This window comes from Pocillopora verrucosa, chromosome 1, assembly GCF_036669915.1.
Source record: "Pocillopora verrucosa isolate sample1 chromosome 1, ASM3666991v2, whole genome shotgun sequence".
NCBI lineage: Eukaryota > Metazoa > Cnidaria > Anthozoa > Scleractinia > Pocilloporidae > Pocillopora > Pocillopora verrucosa.
This window is the reverse complement of record NC_089312.1, coordinates 23420351-23440344: the sequence shown is the minus strand read 5'-3', so window position 1 is coordinate 23440344 and position 19994 is coordinate 23420351. Positions and strand designations below refer to the sequence as shown.

General features: G+C 37.1%; 2 protein-coding genes across 2 annotated transcripts in view; one reads left to right on the top strand and one right to left on the bottom strand.

The window, feature by feature from the left end:
* Nucleotides 1-371: 371 nt before the first annotated feature.
* LOC131796733 (uncharacterized) lies at nt 372-7037 on the bottom strand. Its single transcript, XM_059114333.2, has 8 exons — nt 6950-7037; nt 4591-4965; nt 3714-3947; nt 2869-3426; nt 2614-2742; nt 1439-1576; nt 1262-1326; nt 372-467 (listed from the first exon to the last, which is right to left on the bottom strand). Exons 1-8 carry the CDS (start codon nt 7035-7037, stop codon nt 372-374), a joined length of 1683 nt encoding a protein of 560 aa, XP_058970316.2.
* An 8984-nt stretch (nt 7038-16021) lies between these two features.
* Nucleotides 16022-19994, top strand: part of LOC131796682 (glycine receptor subunit alphaZ1) — a 6289-nt gene continuing 2316 nt past the window's right edge. The window contains exons 1-7 of the mRNA XM_059114291.2: nt 16022-16064; nt 17442-17523; nt 18133-18218; nt 18741-18808; nt 19041-19258; nt 19474-19556; nt 19800-19931. Of these exons, the coding sequence (XP_058970274.1) occupies nt 17453-17523; nt 18133-18218; nt 18741-18808; nt 19041-19258; nt 19474-19556; nt 19800-19931 (658 nt within the window). The 5' untranslated portion in view covers nt 16022-16064; nt 17442-17452. The remainder of the gene's footprint in view (nt 16065-17441; nt 17524-18132; nt 18219-18740; nt 18809-19040; nt 19259-19473; nt 19557-19799; nt 19932-19994) is intronic.

The following is a 19994-nucleotide window of genomic DNA, read 5'->3' as shown; positions in this document are numbered from 1 at the left end:
GACGAATTTCAAAAGAATGCAAAATCAATGCCATATTCCATCAATCACAAAAGATCCATTTTGCAAAAGGATTCATAAAAACATGTCACATGATTTTGATGTGGTGATCGTGCAAGTTTTGATTCTTTACATATCACATGAAAGAAATCAAGAATGAATAATTCTTTGCCCTTTTAGCAAGACAAACTATCACCCAGGATAATGTAAAAGAGTAGAGAAGAGCTCTTACTGACGGATACATAGACGTTATCTCTTTAATTAATTTTTTTCGCTAGCTCTAACGCGTGGGAACACATCTTCTTTAACAAAGACTGTTTAACTCTATTAAGGACTAAGGCCTAATGTAGATTGTAGTCTTACTAGTCTAAGGACTAATGTAGATTGGTACGAAAAGTAAGACTTGCCTCTGAGGCGTTTGGTAGCCTGTGACTCTCAGCGAGGACGTCGCCAGCTAAGTTGATATAGTTCTGCAAGCCAAGTAAGAAAACATTCGCATTTACCCGACATGGGGCTAAAATGAGCTCCTTAATCCTTAAGCCTCTAAGAGTGACCAGCATCTAATTTCTCCTTATTATTCCACCCCTAAATCAAACATAAGAATGGAGGAGATGATCACCAACTAAAGCATTTCTTGATTTTTTAAACAAATTCTCCTTGTCAGCCTCTTTGGAAATGGACGGAGAACAGTATGGAGAATATACATACTGATGTTAGGGCGTAAAGGGTTAAGCTTCAAAGCGATCACTAAGACTCCTAAAAAGATCAGAGGGCATCAACCACAGGAGCTGGAGTTAATCCGTGCATGTGTGTGGAATAGTTAAACAGCTCACACGAGACGTTTTTTTTCTGATAATTCGATCAGAAATCTATCATTGTAATAATCCGAGTGAATATTACATATATTTGATCAATAGGTAAAGCATTGAGCAAGGACCTCGATGAAGTAACAGCACTATTGTCGGGACGCTTGGGAGCCAACAAGGTTTCGTATAGTACAAGTTCTCTTGGCCATGAAAAATGGCATGTCTTATGTTAGGAAACAGCATATGCCTGATTATAAAAAAAACTGAGTTTTCTAAAACATGTGTTGACACATAAGGTTTCTCTCAAGGGAGACGAGGTTCCACCAAAAAAAATTGAAAATTCAAGCCTAGTCTTTGGCGTATCTTTGCTGACTTCATTTTATTTACGTCCTCATGATGACACAGCCAGTATGGTAGCAAAGGAATCCTGATTATTTCGAATACGGATACAAACTTACCTTAATGTTGACGATATCACCTGGGTCGATCGACGAAACATTAAAATTTAAAACATCATCAAGATCTGTAAAGACGAATTCTCTACCATTAGCTCTTAAAGAAAAAGGGAATTTATACTAGAGGCTTATAAAATTTAGAAATTTGGTATGTCAATGCATGCACACAATTTGGAGTACCTTCCTCAAGTTCTTCCACTGTCCGTTGATTGCCATTCTGACTGTGGGTAGTGGCCTTAACAGGGACAGTTGCACTCACGGTAATGGTCGCTACTGTCAAATTGTGTTTGTAAACAGTTTCTGTGGAGATATTCTCGGCTGGAACAGAACGAAAGGCAACAGTTAAGCCTTTTTAAATTTCAGTTCGCTTGAGAAAGTGCTCCCTATTAGTTCAATGTAATAGTCCCTAACAATTGAATTATCTTGGCGTATTACTTCATAAGCTGGCGATGATAAAAAGCAGATAAATTATGAGCTTAAGATATTTTTCCCGCGAATGTTGATCTATGTGAAGCCCAAATCAGCTATTACGCATAGAAAACAAAAATTAAACAAAACACTAAAACAACAGTGCACGAGACCCTAACTTAGCAAACAATCAAACAGAACACAGAGCTAACTGTATGCAAGAATTACCTAACGTAACAATCAATCGAACAGTATACAGAGAAAACAACGCGCGAGATGCTAACGTAACAAACAATCAAATGAACAAAGAAAAAACAGAGTGCGAGATACTAAGAGAACACAGAGAATTGAGTAGGGAGCGATTTACTAACGTAACAAAAATTTCAAACCGAACTAAGGGTAAAAAAATGTGCGAGATACTACCAAGCAATAGAAGAGAACACAGAGCGAACATTGCTCGAGGTACTAACGTAACAAACAATCAAACAGTACACAGAGAAAACAATGTGCAAGATACTAACACAACACACAATAAAACAGAACACAGAGCAAACAGTGCGCAAGAGACTAACGTAACAAGCAATCTAACTGAATACAGAGAACACCATACAAGAGGTATTTACGTAACAAACAATCAAACACAACACAGAGAAAACAGCACGCGAGACTGTAACGTAACAAACAATCAAAACAGAACACAGAAAAAACTTACAGTGCACGAGACGCTAACGTAACAAATAATCAAACAGGAGAAATATTGCATGATACACTAATGTTACAAAATGCTAGTCCTTCAATACATAGCAACAAGACAGGCTCAGGCTCATACAATTTCAAATAACATGGCAAGAACCGTTATAACCGAATTGAGGAACTTAGTGAGTTTCAGAAGCTTTTGCATTAGCCTTCCTTTAGAGGGTTGGGAAAAAAAGTATTCGTTTTCGTACCAAAAAGTGACGGAGTGTGCCAGTACAGGCTTGTAACGTTCGATGAACTGGAACTTGTTACAACTTCTAACGTTGATGGAACGAGACCGACATTTGTTGAGCTGATGTCAGATTTTCCTGCTGTTGGTCCTATCAAATGATTAAGAGAGGAGAAATATCGTTTTGCATTATTTCTTAGTATGATTAGCATTGACTTATATATATATATATAGATACAAGTGGTGCATCGCTGATCTTGACGATAAACTGTTTTACCTTGACAAATGAGATCGACAATCCAAGGAACGTCGTTTGTGATATTAGTCGTTCCTCCAGTAAACACGTTTTGCTCGTCCTCTACCAGACTCGGAAAGTCTTCTTCTTTGCTCGTGTTTCTCATTGCAACTACTGACATCAAAATGCCTTTATTCCCAGCGCTGCTCACCAAGTTGTGCATCGAATCGTTTTGAGTGGCGTTTTTAGCATAAGTAAACACAATTAACGCCCTAGACAATGGTGTACTTGCTCTTCCTTCGGCGTCAAAGGTTATCAGCGCTGTTTCGTATAGTTTAGCGAACTGCACCTCTGCACTCTCCTTAAAATCATTCATGATGCTGGCAACCCCCTTCAAAAGGTTGCTAGAGTCCTTGAAGTCATGAAATCCAAATTGAAGATGGACTTCATTCCCGTACGTTATCAAAGCAACGCGGGCGTTATCAGGAGATATCTGAAAGGACTTGATAATGTGCTGTATGAAGGTTAACTGTTCATCAAACTCGCTCTGAGAATGACGCGATTCCACTGCAAAGACTATATGAGCTGGGTTTGAACAGACTGTAGAGAGAAACGGGATTTTAATACTTTTTATGCAAAAATAAACTAATGGAAACAAATAGAACAAATGAAAGAAGTAAAAAAGATTTCGAAAAAATGGTAAAAGTCACTGTTTATTTAAAGGACAAGAAGCCTGGAAATCCTCCATTGGGACGATGGTTATATTCGTCTAACAAGAAATTTTCATTGTATGCTATTATTTGCTTACAATAGCAAAGGTTTGGTGTCTCAAGTAAAACAGTTTCAATTGTGAAAAACAAATTGAGAGCATATACTGTAACTGATACCGGAATGTAGCATTTCCACGTAGACAACACCCTTAGCGCCCATTCCTCCAGGATAAATTAGAGATCCACTGTGTAAGTAAAGTGCACCTCCACCTCCACCTCCTGCTCCGTAGCCAATCCCTCCTAATGCTGAAGTGCTACCTCCTCCCTTGTTCCCTGAAGGTCCAGAGCCATTGATAAGAATTCCACCCTCTCCACCTTTAAGACCAGAGCTGTTAGACACGCCATTCACACCTGAAATGATTCTGAATGATACTTCACCTTGGATTGACTAAAAGTCCTACAATAGATTTTTCAAGGGCGTAGCCAGGGAGGGCCCTTGGGTGCCCGTGTCCACAATCTTTGTAAGCCCTTTTATGTCGCGTTAAGTAAAACAAGGCGTGGAGGTCAATATGAAAAGCTGGTGAGCACACTCTATTTGACAAAGTGTAACCCCCCTTTTGAAAAATCCTGGCTACGCTCCTGATTTTATATGGAAGCTTAAGAAGTTGCTAGTTTATTGTTTTTCGTCGTATGATGGACATTGAATCCGTAAAGCAATGCTCAATTTAACTTAAGGTGTTAAAAAAAGTCGTGAGGTATGATTTTTTTGCGAAGTGCGTAGTAGATGTAGATAAGCCGATCATGCTAAGCGGCAGGAAGCTTTTACATAGCTACAAGATTTGATGGATGATTGTCTCTTAAAATTAATTTTTTTCAAGCCAGACTCAACGCCTTGTAATAATACTAACCTATTTGGAAATCAGTTTTCAGCCAGAAGGTTAATATTGCCAGTGCAAACATTGCATGTATTCGTATTTTTCTCAGGTTGGTAAATGCTTCTGATTGGGGTCCGTCTATGAAGTCATAAATTTTATTGATATAGCGATCAGATTACCTTTAGCTATTTTGCTCATCTGCAGGTGTCTTATTCCTTTGAGGTGACTTAGGTTGTATTCAGATTTACTCTTTGAACACCCAGGACCTCCAGGGACAGTGAAGTATTTGCCAAAATGAGAAGATCCTCCATTGGATATCGATTTTACACTGTGGCCTTCAGCGCCTAATCCTCCGAGTCCCACAGACACATTGATGGCCGCTGGTCCGCTGACATGAACAATTTTTACTGCTACATCACCACTCCTACCCAGTCCTTTCATTATCCCGCCGCACCCGCCTCCCCCTCCTCCAACAGCGAGCACACGCAGGCGATATGTATCATTTGGAACGAAAAAAGTCGTCGAGTTGTGGAAAAGAAATGTTATTGGCTCGCCTAATGAAACAAAGATAGTCAAGCAATTGAAAACACTACAATAGCCGTATGATCAGCTCTTATTTTCTTGGCTGATACTTAAATCAATGATGGAGTTAGCGCGCCTGAATGTCGTCTGCCCTAAACACGCTACAATGTTACGAAATGTGAGAATTAGTAGCTACGGAATTATGTTCCTGAATGCACGAGTCTTTTCAGGATTGGAGATTATAACAATCTCATCTCTCTGTTTGAGACTTTTTCTTACGTTTTAGAGTAGAGTGAGAGTGAGAGGTGAGAGAACTAGTGGTTTATTTTGATTGGAATGATTATGGAGGGAAATTAAGCAAAGATTATTAAGATATCAGGCATTAAGGAAGGATTTTCAATAATGACGAAAATTTCTGAAGTTATTCAATTCAGCTTGTTTCAGGATTTTTTTAAGACGAAGAAGTGTTTCATATATAGCAGGGGTGTTAGCCTCGAGCTATCGTGAAATTCATTGAAATACAATGCCTTTTTTAACATTAAAAATTAAAAAAAGAAAAAATACAGCACCGTGTTTCACATCTTTTAAATTCAAATATATGTGTCGAGTAATTTAAGAGCAAAAATTAAGCTGTGTTACGCAGACTAAGAAAAAGCATCAAGTCGAGCTGAGAAGAAAATTGTATTATCAACTTACATTAAGTAGAAGGTAACTTTGCAATAAACAAAAAGTAATCAACAAAAGATACCCTTAATTAAAATGGTGAAAATCAATTATTTATAACCAAGTGAAAAAGGAAAAAAAAATTACACACGAAAATTTGAACCACCAGTTATTTTTAATTATGTCAGCGATAAGACCACAGGATCTTTGGTGTGATATTACTAGCACATTTTAAGATTTTACTAGGGTCGTGTTTTTATCTATGGTTTCATCATTATGAACCCAAACTTTTTCAGCTGCAAAGCGGATGTTAAATTTTCTTAATAGCTGGCGTTAATGACATTGATGAAAATAAGACGATTTGAAGGTAGGCCAATTATTACATTGATAAATTGATCATGCAGTCTGAAAGAAATTTGCAAAAGGTGATGAAAGGGGATAATTTTGATGCTAATACAGGAAAAATACATTTTATAGATTAGCCGGATTAGGCAATTTATGGATCTCGAATTCCTTAAAAAGAGACTCAGTGTGTATGAATGGTTTTGAGAAAGTTATAATGTGAATGACTCTTCCGAAGAGTACATGTCTTTTTCAGTCATAATTAATAACTTCAAGCCATTTTACATCGACATTTCAATTGAACTTGAGAATTCTGTCAAGGGAGCAGCAAAACATTGATAGCTATCATTTAAAATATTTCGTTAACACTGTCGGATTAGATTTTCTCCGCATTCATTCTAATGCTCACCAACATCAAAAAAATTTCCTGCTTGCTACCTATACGGTACTGGATTTATTTCTCCTTTAATTTTTCCGTGAGGTCTTTCATGCCTGATCATTTGAGGAAAAATGGAGTATAAATATCTCGACCCCTAAAAACTCGGCTGTGTAAACATCTACCATTTAAAAGTATCTATGATATTTAGAAAAGATTTAAGTGGTGTATTAATAATGCTGTTTCAGGTGACGATCGAAATAAATAACAATCAAGAAATAAAATATCTTTTTTTTTTTTTTTTTTTTATTATTTTAAATATGAGAATGGGCAGTTTTTTTTTTAAGCAATTGTCTCTTTTTCTTTTTAATTTCGACATTTTTAAGAAAGATGAATTACTCTACTCTTAGAGAGAAAATTTATGTTGTACACAAGCAAAACAAACAATTTTTTTTAACGTTATTTTTCTGAACGAATACAGAACCAGGAACTGATGGTTGTATCTACCAAGTCTCTTCCCTTCGAGAAGATAAATATTGACCGCGGACGGCACTTGATTTATGTGGGTTCAGAATTTACCTAGAATTATATTATAACGTTGCGATTTCATTGAATGGAAGGCATAGATATCTTACCTTCTGCAATCGTTTCTTGAGAGGATAAAAGTTCCTTGACAAAAACGAGCTGAATTATAGCACTAAATGTATAGACCTCAATTTTCATAGCGATCAATACTTATACTTTGTAGCCAACACAAGAGAAACGTCTCTTTGACTTTGCTGAATTCAAAAGCAATTTTTAAGTCATTTGAGGAATAGTCACTCGTTATTCTACTCCAGGTTCTAAACTAAAACTCAAAACACTTTAATATAATGGGATTATTCTGAGACTTTTTATTTGGATCTGAAAGCCAATTATCCTTTCCTGGGTGTGAGGGTGTGTTTTACATTAAATGTGATTATGTAACGGTATGTTGCGGTAAAACGTACCAAACAACGTCAACGTGCCATTTTACACTTGCCTCTGTTAATCACAGTGAGGTATGTTAGGATTAGCTGATTTCCAATTGATTTAAACTGGAAAATAAGAATAAAGGCAATCATGTTCGTAATTGCTGCTGTTCCCATTAATCCAATATCCGTTTGACCTACAAGAAGTGTACAAACCCTGTCGAATGTTCTTTCCAATTGAATTTACCATGTGGAACGAGCAATAAGGCATTCTGATTTCGTCGAATAAAACTGATGACGGATCCGAAAGAGAATGATGTAGTCTGGATAATAATTATTAGTAGGAGGCATGGTTCATCATACGCTGTCGTATATTGTAATTGATAGCCAACGAAAAACACTTTCTTTTGACTGGGGGCGGAAAGGCTAACGAGGAGATGACAATGAGGAGAGCAGAAAACGTAAGAGCAGAATCCCTGATTCAAGGAACCCCAAACAATTTTTACTATTGAAGGTCCTCAGTATATTACGGCCCTTTTCATTGTGTCTAGATCTTCATTTTAACTGTGTTTTTGTGTTTACGAGTAGGATCAGTTTTTTAAGGATGCAAATTCCAAATTGCGGCGATACACATTTGAGAATGAATTGTGGACATTCAAGATGCTACTACTATTTGTCGCTGAAATAATAACATTAAATTCGAAGCAAAACTGTAGATAATTATCAAAGCGCCGGAATCCTAGACTCTCAAATTTGCAAGAGAAAGAGTTCTAGAAAATGACAACTACCAAAATGCTAAAACAAATAATAGTTCTCATAACATCTTTCCGCGCCTATGAATGACATAGACTTTCGAGTATAAGAATTATTCTAATATAAGTTTGAAGGATATTTCTTTTGTAGCTTGTAGGTTACGATGAAATGTTATACAGAATAACTGTGCAACAATAGAAGAGCTTTCCAGCTTGTCTTGTGTAACTTTGGTAGCTACGAGGTTGGTGCTTAGATTTGGAGGTCGAACATTCTGGCCAAACTTTCTTAGTCTTATTCAGAATATTTGCATTTACAACCTACAGTTTTGATCAGTATTTGGGAAACTGCCCACCTACCCCTCCCCTAACACAGTTGCCCAGATACTGATATTGATCCATTAATTTCTCTTATCCAGTGCAGAGACATGAGATGGAAACCTTCAGTAGCCGGTTTTATCTTCAGTATCATGAATACCATGTGTATCAAGCGGAAATTCCAAAGAGCTGCATTTACTTTTGCATAAGCTGTTGCATTGGTTTGCTTGTTTTGCTTCTCCGGGTAATAGGAAGCATTGACCACTGAAGAACAGTTTTTCTCTAGCATTGACTTTTTTACAACCGTAAAACTGCATGGTGTTTGATTTTGAATTGCCCGTATCTTTATTTTTCCTGTAATCCCTGTTGTTACACACAGGATAAGGTGGCCCAAAAGAGACATTCAACTACTTCGATTGTAAGTTACTAACCCTCAAAAATTGCAACTTGCGATGGCGACTTATAACTTGCAATCGCGACCTAAAACTTGCTATGGCCACTTATTTCAGCGACGGCGTCTTAGAACTTGCGATGGCGACGTAGAACTTGCAATGGCGAAGTAGAACTTGCGATGGCGACTTATGACTTACGATGGCGACTTGCAATTGGCACTTGCGATGACGACCTATAACTTGCAATCACTGGTTAGAACTTGCGATGGCGACTTAGCATTTGCGATGGCGACTCAGCACTTGCGATGGCGACTTAGCACTTGCTATGGCGACTTAGCACTTGCGATGGCGACTTATAACTTGCAATCGCGACTTAGAACTTACGATGGCTACTTATTTCTGCGATGGCGACTTTTGACTTGTGATGACGACTAAGCACTTGCGATGGCGACTCGTAACTTGCGATGGCGACTTATAAATTGCAATCGCGGCTTAGAACTTGCGATGACCATTTATTTCTGCGATGGCGACTTCTGATTTGTGATGACGACTTAAAACTTGCGATGGCGACTTAAAACTTGCGATGGCGACTTAAAACTTGCGATGGCCACTTATAACCTGCGACCGCGACTTAGAACTTGCCATGGCGACTTATTTCTGTGATGGCGACTTTTGACTTGCGATGAAAACTTAGCACTAGCGATGACCATTTTTAACTTGCAATCGCGACTTATTTCTGCGATGGCGACTTATGATTTGCGATCGCAACTTTGCACCTGCCATGGCGACTTATGACTTACGATGGCGACTTACTTCTTCGTTCCCTTGAGTCGTTAACAGCAACTGCTGGTGGCGGTTTTTTCTTTCTTTTTAAGTGTAAAACGAAATACAACGCTAAAGGGGCCAGAATTTCGGTGTAATTAAAACCAAGACAAAAATACTCCCAACTTGCAAGTTATAAGTCGCCATCACAAGTTATAAATTGTGGCCGCGATTAACACTATCTCGAGTTTGGAACTTGCCATCGAAAAACTCGAATGTCCCTTATAAGCTACCTTATCACAATAAGTGTTTACTCTGACGTTTGAAATATCTGGACGACACTGAATATCTCCAGATCTTTGATCTAGTTTGATAATATTCGCTGCAGAAGAGCCCATTGTTTCGCGTTCGCCTGAATAACACTGATCTGGGTTTTTTAATAGCGGTTTGTTGAGAAAATGCTTATCCTTTTGACTGGTTTTAATTTCAATTTTTTTGAGTTGACTTCTCATTGCGCCTAGCAGATAATCATGATATTGGATCAAGTCTGTCGGTCGAATAGAACACCAAAACCCAGTACCAAACATATATAAAACACAACTACCCTAGGTATTAAAAATGATGCTTTGTACAGACTTTTGCTGCAAATTGAATAACACTAAAAGTGTTGCATTATCCAAAACGGCTCAATTTGTAATTCCAATAACTTCTATGGTTAAACATGGTATTTTTGCCTGCTATAATGATTCAAGTACTTCCCTATGTTATTTTAATACGTTTCAAAAGAAAATCTTTATCTATGGCAAAATAGAGCTTATTCCTTTTCCCTAACTGCAAACACAGGAACAAATAAAAGAACATTTATGCAGTACAAAGAAAATTCAATTCTTCATGAAGATTATTTGGAAAGTGCTGTTTACATTGCTTTTAGGGAAATATTGAGTGGAATATTGTTTCCAATACGTTTTGCTTTGCAAAATTAAATTAAAATTCGTTCTAGAACATTCTCACTCTTTAGTGTGGCTTTATCTTCTACGCGTCGTAGTTAAACCAATATCAAAACACTTTCTTTAAACAGGATGTTTGACACCCGCAGGCATTATTATGTTTCATATTTCCTATCTGAAAAGGCAATTTAAAAAGGCTAAGTATTAAAGTTTCTGTACAGCGTGTCTTGATATTCATGTGCCGTACAATGGCCAATTCTCGTTAATTTTTCTTCACAGCTTTAGGCATACATACACTTGCAGACACGACATTTCTCTCAGAGACCTATCAAACATTATTTCTTGACCTAAAGGAAATCACACCTTGGCCCGGATTGCAAAAGCAGGAAAGAAGCGGAAGGAAGTGATGAGACACGTTACTTGCGGCAACTACCTTCCTAATCATCAGTCTTCCGTTAAATAAATGATTTAAACGCTGCAACACTATTCTATATGCTCTTATCACACCCTAGTAACTGAGAACGAGATATTTTAAAAGAAGTAAACTGTATTTGGAGCATGACGATGATGAATTAAAAATGTCGAATGAAACTGAAATATGTAATTTCCAGAGCTTTTCCAGAACCGGATAATTGAAAATGATTTAAGTTATAAATAAATTTGACGAAGGTTTACACTCTGATCTCATCACCAATGATAAAAAGTGAAATATGAGACAACGATTCATTTAAAAAGTAGTAAGTCAGACCATTTAACACGATAAAGCTAAATGTTGATTTAAATAACAATAGAGAAAAAAAATGCGATTTCCAGAATTTTTCATTTGTAATAAGAGCAGTACTTATTTTTTTCTTCATAAGATAATGTTTAGCATTTAAATAAGACTGGCTATATCGCTTCGCCAATCATAGTATTCTTGATACGACACCAGTCTAAACGGAAACTGAACATTTATCGAAAGAAAAAAAAACTGAAAAATGCTTTCTTCGACGCATGAAAAAAACGAATAATTCTTAATTACTGAAGAATTGTAGCTAATGAATTTTAAGTAAAACGCTCAGAATCATGAATTTGAACCATGGCAACCTAAAATTACAAGCAGAAATATCAAGTTCTTTACTTACTTAAGAATTGAGACCTGATGATATGAATCCTAGGGGCAAAGATAAAACCCCAAAAGCAAGAAAAAAAAGACGCAGTGAAGGAAGTGAGAAATAAACATGATTATCGTTCTTTTGACTGTAACACCGTTTAAGAGCTTAAGAGCTTACCTTTCGATGAGGCCATGTACGTGTCCAAACAGACAAAAACGTACACCAAATGGTTTAATTTCATATTTTTATAGCAAAAGGTTTTTTGTTCAATTCTCACCAAATTTACGATGATAGTAGCTTTACAGTGATATAACTTGCCTGAATTAAAACAGCGTTGAAATGGGAAATAAAACATGCAAAACAGAGACTTAAACTTTAAAATATTGAAATTAATCTTTTGTTTTCGGATTTAGGGAGGTCTCAGGATAAACAGATGCCAATTGTTACGTTATTAAACGTTTCAAGTCTTGGCCAATCGTCTGCCAGTCGCAAAGATTTTTCTCGAAGAGTACGGCCTCAGGCAATTTTTATACGACTTTTCAAATTACCGTTACACCTTGTTACGATTTCTATTGGATGATGGGACGTTAATCACCTTGTTTTGGAAAAGTTGAAACTAAAACTTAGCTTTTCTGCTTTTAAATTCAAATTAGGTTGAAATTTTGGTGGTTTCGACAGACTTAACAGTCTTTGTATTTTTCAACTAAAAATATTTTGACCAAAAGTAAGTTAACTTTCTTGCACTCTTTCGCTCCAAGCCTACTCTTGGCTCAAGTTCTTCACACTCCAATGGAAACAGAAAGGTCTGCTATCCAGGTTAATGAAATGATTTAGTTTTTATCTAGCTTTACTGATGTACCATGTTTTTTCAATGGAACATTAGTATCATAAATTACATTCTTTTACCTGAGTAAATCGAGTGAAATGCTCTGTAAGGTTTGGATGCTTTCAACAAGATTAACCACTATAGTAACACATGGAATGTATACAACTCCCGTCTTAATTACTATTACGGATAGTTTGACGGTATATACTGTACAGTGAAGAGTGGAAAGAATGGGTGAAATGTAAAATTCCCTAAAGTTTGATAATGTTGACGAGCCCGGTAAAGGAATTAATTTTAACACTGCCATGTATTGAATTGCTTTCTATACTTGTATTAACTCCTTCTCGTTTACTCTATTTACTGTCTTTTATCACAAGGGCGTCACGTCCATACAAGCCTCTAACTGTCCAAAACTCGTTTAATTGGGCTCATGTTGAATCACTTAAAAGCTCTTTTATTAGCAAATGAAAGCAAAAAGTAAGAATGCTTTGACAGATAACACCTTTGTTATGAAATAGGTTGTTGTTCATCGTGGTAGTTGGATGATATTATAAGTTTGTTCTGATGTCTCACGGCAAGGTCACTTAATGTAGAACGCAACGTTTTGACTGCTTACTGCAAGTCTTCGTCAGGCAATGGGGTAGACAACAAGATCGCCTTCCTCGACACCCTCGTAACAAGGAAACCCGACGGTAAACTACTCACAAACTCACAAGTGTATATAGAAAACCCACACACATCGACCAGTAGCTCGCCTATGATTCGCACCACCCACAATCTGTGAAGCGCGATATTTTCAATCGTTTACATGACCGAGCTAAACGCGTCACCAAGCCATCAAGAACAGCCCAGGAGAAAAAAACATCTATCCACAGCTCTCGTCGCCAACGGCTACCCTCCGTCCCTCTTAAAGAAGGTGACCAAAACCAGGAATCCAACGCCCGAGAGGGAAACAGCAGAATTCAAGTCTACCGCAGTGATGCCATACATCAGAGAAGTCCCGCCGCCACCTACAGCAACAAGAAATACGCACCGTCTTTAAATCCGACACCACACTAAGATCTCGGCTGGTCAGACAAAAAGACCCCGCTGATCCAAAAAAGCAAGATGGCGTAGTCTACAAGATACGATGCACATGCGGTAAAGTCTACATCGGGGAAACAGGACGATCCATGCAAGAAAGAATGAAAGAACACGACAGTGATATATGACTCGCACGCACTCAGAATTCTGCGGTTTCAGAACATGCCAACGGAACCGGACACAAGCCGCTGTGGAACGAAACCAAGCTTATTGACCGAGAAATGCACTGGTACACAAGGAAAGAGAAGGAGGCAATTCACATAAGACTCGACCCAAATAACATTAACAGGGACAGCGGAGCCGAAATACCGGAGGCGTGGATGCCTACAATAAGAAAACATCTAAACCAACGACGCACGAAAAACCAGCCAACGCCTGGGGAAGCCATGATACATGGGAACAATCGCCGGATCGAAATGCACCATTCACAACAGGCCACCATGATATATAATGCTGTACCACAACCAGTTGACCCCATCGCCTGAAGAAGACTTGCAGTAAGCAGTCGAAACGTTGCGTTCCACATCAAGTGACCTTGTCGTGAGACAACAGAACAAACTTATAAAATCAGATAACACCTTTGTTACGCCAGGCAACCACATAGGGTTACTCATCAAAGAATAAGAAGTTAAGCAATGTTATCTAAGGATAGGTTTAAGATGTTTTTTTTTGTTCTCTTGATCTTCGCTTCTTTTCCATTTTGTTTATGCCATGCATTTATTAATGCTCATCCGTCTACTCTTCTTTCTTAACAAAAAATGACTGACCCTTAAATCAGTATTATTTCGACTGAGTGCACTTTTGATAACAAAAAAAATTTGAAAAAATGAAGTAGATAAATTTAAAGAACAGAAATATAAAACAGAAAAAAACTCTGATGTCTCCATTTGAAATGCGCATTTTCGTGGTAGTCTCTCTTAAAAGTATTACAGTCAAAATAAAACTTTTGTTTTGTTTTGATTTGGACGAAAAAAAGAATCTCTTTTCGGAAGTCTAAGCAAGATATTGACGGGGAGATACAACTTAAGAAAACCACTTCTCGGGAATTAAAGAGTAGATATCATTCATTGCTTCTCTTCTTAACTGCAAAACTTGAATTAAAAAATTGTTTAATTAAATCTGAGTTTAAGACAAATCTGGATATTACTAGTCCTCGAGCTTTGCTTTACGAATAAAAACAAATAGGGTTTATGTTACTGAAAATGAAAGAGTAACAGACTCAACCCTTAAGTAAATTTTAGAGTTATGCACAATCATTGAAAGCAATTTAAGGCAAGGGATCACAATCATTGTAAATAACAATACAGGCATAAGCTGTCGAATCTTTCAAAAATGCTAACTTTTTACTAACCGATCGTGAGGGCCATAGAGGGATTATTTGCCCGAGGTAGTTTTTTGTAAGGCCCTTGCTGGGCTCGGTCCTTTCAACAACGAGGTTCAATGTATCTCATTTGAGCTCAAGCAAGCGGGGTTAATAAGTAGTTTATTATATGATGCTCGCACCAAACTTGTTTATTTTGAGTTCGCCGACTTTCGTGAACAAAAATACACAGCTTATGTCTGTTTCCGTGAAAACAGTCCGTATGGCAAAATACAGACCAGGTAAGAACCAAACAGGACGCTCGGATTTACCTTTGGAATACCTTGCCATACAATGAATACAGTTACTTGTCATGCCTTTTCTTCTCACTCATCAAGATGATGAGCTGATCACTTTCTCGTTACCCTTTTCTTGCAGAACGATTAGTTGTATTTTAAGTTGCATTCATATGCGAGAAATTTTCATCTGACACTATTCGTCAGACATAAAAGATGCACTCAGGAAGAAAATGATTAAGAATTGTTCATCATTTGCTCACAAGTAAGGCGTAAAATTTCATTACGTGGTCTAACGTGGCCAAGAGCACTCAAATTATCTGTTAAACCAAGCATTGCAATCATGGACGGAGATCTTTAGATGATAAAGGATTATTTTTTTTCACTTAGTTACTGAATGCTTTCTTAAAGTACGGCTCTTGTGCACACAAACCAGATTTTCGAACAGATTACAATTTTTATAGTTTAGGGAAGATAATTGTGTAAACAGACATTTGTCATTGTTGGCACGTCCCCAGTCGCCACAAACTTCCATTTTTTCTTTCTATGATAATCTCTTTGTTTGAACATTGAACTTCCTTTTTTAGTGGTTAGCAGCTGTACTCGGTTGACAGTGCTCTTACCCACTCCACAAAGTTTACAGCGACACGTTCCAAATAAACAATTCAACGAAGAGTGATCCGATAGCCCGACTCCCATAAGAATAATTTTTTATATTCCTATACATGTAATTTTGGCATGTGATTAAGCTTGAAGACAGGGAGAAAAGATAAAATTAATATGACATACAACGATGAAATAAAGTGTTGATTATTGTTGTATTTTTAACAATAGAAGATCTTCTCAAACCAATCATTTGAACTGTATATTCGTTAACTAACCACATGGAGATAAACACAAATTTGAAATGCACTTGAAATATTAAATTTTAATTTTCATACAGGTACTAGAAAATATAATGAAGAAAATAACAGTAATAGACGAAGATAACGAGGTCGTTAATAGGATCGTAAGGGCAAAACTACTTGAAATGGTGAGTGAGTACGTTTTATATATGATGGAATGAGAGTTTATTCGTTGGAAAACGAGGCAATGTTTCACGAAAACGAATTGCTTGTTTACAATCAGTTTTGTTCAAAATCAATGACGAGACGTGACAAGAAAATATCAAAATTTATGTGAGATGAAACACGCTTACGAAGATTCTCTAGACGACTGTACTTAAATGGTAAAAATTATTTTATTTTGTCTTTGGATTAATATTTTCCTTCTGGCAATTTTTGAGGGTAAATCATTTGCGCTTCTCAATAACTATAAAAAAAAAAATTTTTGAAAAAACACAAAGTTTCTCTTATCCGGGAGAATAGAGCAGCACCTTCGTTAAGGATGTAGATACTATATCGTGTCATTCGGTGGAAAATCTAGTTTTCAAAACGACGAAAGGATTAAAACAAGCGATTAAACCTTTTTGAACATTCAAAATGGCTGGTCAGTAAACTTTACGAAACGACACAAATAATGCTGGTTTCAACTGGATTTCACTGTCGTTATTTCTCAGATAAGCGGGATTTGATAATCAATGAAAGTTTCATGCTCATTTAAACTGGTAGTCACCACAATTCAAAGAGTTTTTTCGTAGTACACCCAGGTTGTAAAACCAAAATCATAAGCGTTACACTGTTGAGAACAAAAGCTTTGTTACTTTAATGCCTTTGTTCCATCTCCGCTTGGTAAACATAGAAATTTAAATCAGTCAGTATAATCGATTGCTAGTCAAGTTCTCGTTCGAATGTGTGTGTATGGGCCGGGTGAGCAAAAGACGTTGATTCAGCCGTGTGTCTGAGTCGGTCAAGATCATATGTACATCTCTCATCGCACGAGGTAAATTGATGTCTTTTCTTTAAGTTTTTATGCCACTTGACAAGCCATCCCGAAATACAACCGGTGTTCCGGTGTTTGAGAGTAAATCTTGTCTATATAGATATACATATATATATATATATATATATAAAACCATTATCTACGATCAAAGAGATTGCAAGGAAGTGCTACAACTAGCTTTGTCGGATTCGTTAATGCATAAATGTGAATTGTGGGTATTAAACTTCAAAGAAAAACGAGATGTAAAAAACCAATCACAGATTGAAAACTCTTCTTTCTCTCTTCTTTCTTTCTTTCCAACCAAAAAGATCCCTCGTTATTGTTTTCATCCTCAATCGTGCATCTCTTCCCCCCCCATTCCCCCAAGAACTAAAGAAAATATCATATATGCGCAAATATGACGGGAATATGCAAAGGCCATCGCGGGAACGGATTGTTGTTTTCAGCTGTGGGCACTAAAATCCTCCTCAAATTCATTTAATAGATATACCTTTTGAAGCAGTAATTCAAACTATTCCTTTTCTTACAGCTGAGTGAGTGATGAGGAAGATATCAATTTTTATGTCAGCTATCTTTTTCTTGTCGTCACGGGCAAGCAAAGACTTTGGAAGGTAAGAAACACTTGCTGTGCAAAGAAATCTTCATAAATTTTGATCACGGCTGCTTCCCGATGTGTTCGGTTTAAAAAAATTAACGCTAAACTACTCAAGTTTTTCGCACAAAACTCTTGTCAATCTTCTCCATTCTCAACTTTCTCGTTCATCTCTGGTTAACTCCTTTTATTCTGGTCTATTTTCATCTTATCAAACGGTATTTGAGAGTTCTTCCAGTTTGAGGTAACTTCTTGGTGTGAAAATTTTTAATATTGAGCCGAATTGTGGTTCTGAAGCCCTCTTTTTTCCCCGTACTTTCACGGGTGAGAGTTTTCTCGGCGATGTGAACAAACAAGACGAGAACTGGGAAAAGGAATAACCCTGGAGATTGACTTGAGCCAATTCATAACAGAACATCCAACAAAAACGTTAAAATAAAACTTTGTAAGTATCGTGCAGCCAGTCTACTGTAAAAATGACACTTAATCACCAATGGGGAATTTAAACCATTTTAAAACCATTGCAAGTCAAGTCACATTACTTAGCTAAAAAAAAGATTATTGCACAAAACAAACATTCGACCATTGTGTCACATTAGCTTCATTTAATATGAATTTGTCTCTTTAGAAGAAGTTATGAGAACACAACTAAAGTTCTCGACTCACTTTCGAAAACTCCTAAATACGACAAGCGGATACGGCCCTACCACGAAGGTAGGGTGTTATTTTGCTCATTCAGACTTTCAGTCAGTGACTTAGTGAGTCAGTCGGTTTATAGGTCAGCATGTCAATCACTCAGGCTATCAGTGGTTCTTTATGTCAAAGTTTTTGTCTGTCCACCAGTTATCCAGTTTGCCAGTCACCAATGTATTAGGTTCGTCAGACAATCAGTTGGTAAGTCAATCTGTCAGTCATTGCAGCTGTAGTCTTTCCCTAAGTCAGCCGGTCAGTTCGTCAATAACTTCTTCAATTCATAGTTAGTCAAACATTCACGCATTCGATAGGGCAGACTCTCAGTCACGTAGTTACTTATTTACACAGTAGTCATTAAGCTCATCCCTCCGTCAGTCATTCAATCAGTCAGAAAGCAGTCGGTCTTTCAGTGAGTCAGTTGTTCAGTCAGTAAGTTGTTCAGTCAGTCAGTTGTCCAGGTACTTGTTTGAGACAATTATTCAATAAAGTCCGAAGGCACGAGCATTGTTGTTGAATCTCATCAGTGAGATCATTTCCCCACAGGTCCACCTTTGAACATTTCAGTTTACATGACAGTCGTTTCGTTTGGTGCAATAAAGGAAATAAACATGGTACGTGACAAAGTGATTTTTTAAAATGTTGAAATGTAGAGGAAAACAGCTGTAGAGCGACCTTCGTGAGGAATGCACTTGTATGGAGGACAAGCAGCTTTTCAGTCCAGCTGATGTATTTTTTCCATCATACTTACGAGTTTTTTGAGCGATTAATTTAGAAAATTCTCTGTGAATTAGGAAAAAATACAACACAAACATATATTTCATAAACTGTTTGTTTCTTTGATAGGAATATACCCTAGATATATTTTTCAAGCAAGCTTGGAACGACCCACGATTGAGGCATGATCTAAAGAAACCAATTCTTCTTTCTGGAAGTGAAAAGGTCAAGTTCTGGCTTCCAGACACTTTCTTTCTGAATGTAAAGACAGCCAAGTTTCACCATGTTCCTGCTGCTAATAGCAGAGTTGTGATTAAACCGAACGGGGATATTGAACTCAGTGAGAGGTGAGAAGCTTTTACTCTAAATGTTCAATTGTATCCTTTGAAACGAACCGCGAAACGTTATATTTTGATCTCTCTCCTAAGAATTTAAACCTCTAAATAGCCAGAAACTTATCATTTTCGTGAAGTCAATCCAGCTTCGTTGTACATTTTGAGATTGTCACCCCACTTGTAAAAACGATTGACTTTTTCGTCTTCTTTCTCTTCTTATCATAAAGGCTTACAGTTTCTGCGTCATGTAGGATGAATTTAAGAGAGTATCCACTAGACACTCAGACGTGTGTTCTTGAAATTTTAAGCTGTGAGTATTATTAACCTTTCTAACTATGACAAATTTCTTTGTAAATTTATTTAGGATGTCTTGGTTTTAAATGTCCTCATCACTTTTTCGGTGGGTAATACAATGATAATCGACAGAAATGTTAGATTTCAATCAGCTCTGACATTTAAGACGTTCACTTGGTTCATTGTTTTTGCTTGAACTATTTTTTCCCTTATTTTCCAAAACATATTCGGCAATTTATTGTTTTCTTGGTTTTTCTAGACTCATATGACATTAATGACATGGATTACCATTGGGACGACGAGAATGCAGTTATAATATTGGACGATGAAATGTCAGAGTTCGAACTGGCTAATGCGCAAAGTGAGCGCAAGCTTGTGAAATACGTCATAGGTATGCCTTTAAGGAGTCTTTTTCCTCATTCACCTTTTCCCATGGATTCACATTCATTTAACC

Coding starts and splice junctions, on each gene's coding strand:
- LOC131796733 (XM_059114333.2), bottom strand. CDS start 7,037: ATGAAAATTGAGGTCTATACATTTAGTGCTATAATTCAGCTCGTTTTT. Junction 4,966..6,949: donor TCAAGAAACGATTGCAGAAG/GTAAGATATCTA, acceptor TTGTTTCATTAG/GCGAGCCAATAACATTTCTT. Junction 2,743..2,868: donor TGTCGATCTCATTTGTCAAG/GTAAAACAGTTT, acceptor ATCATTTGATAG/GACCAACAGCAGGAAAATCT.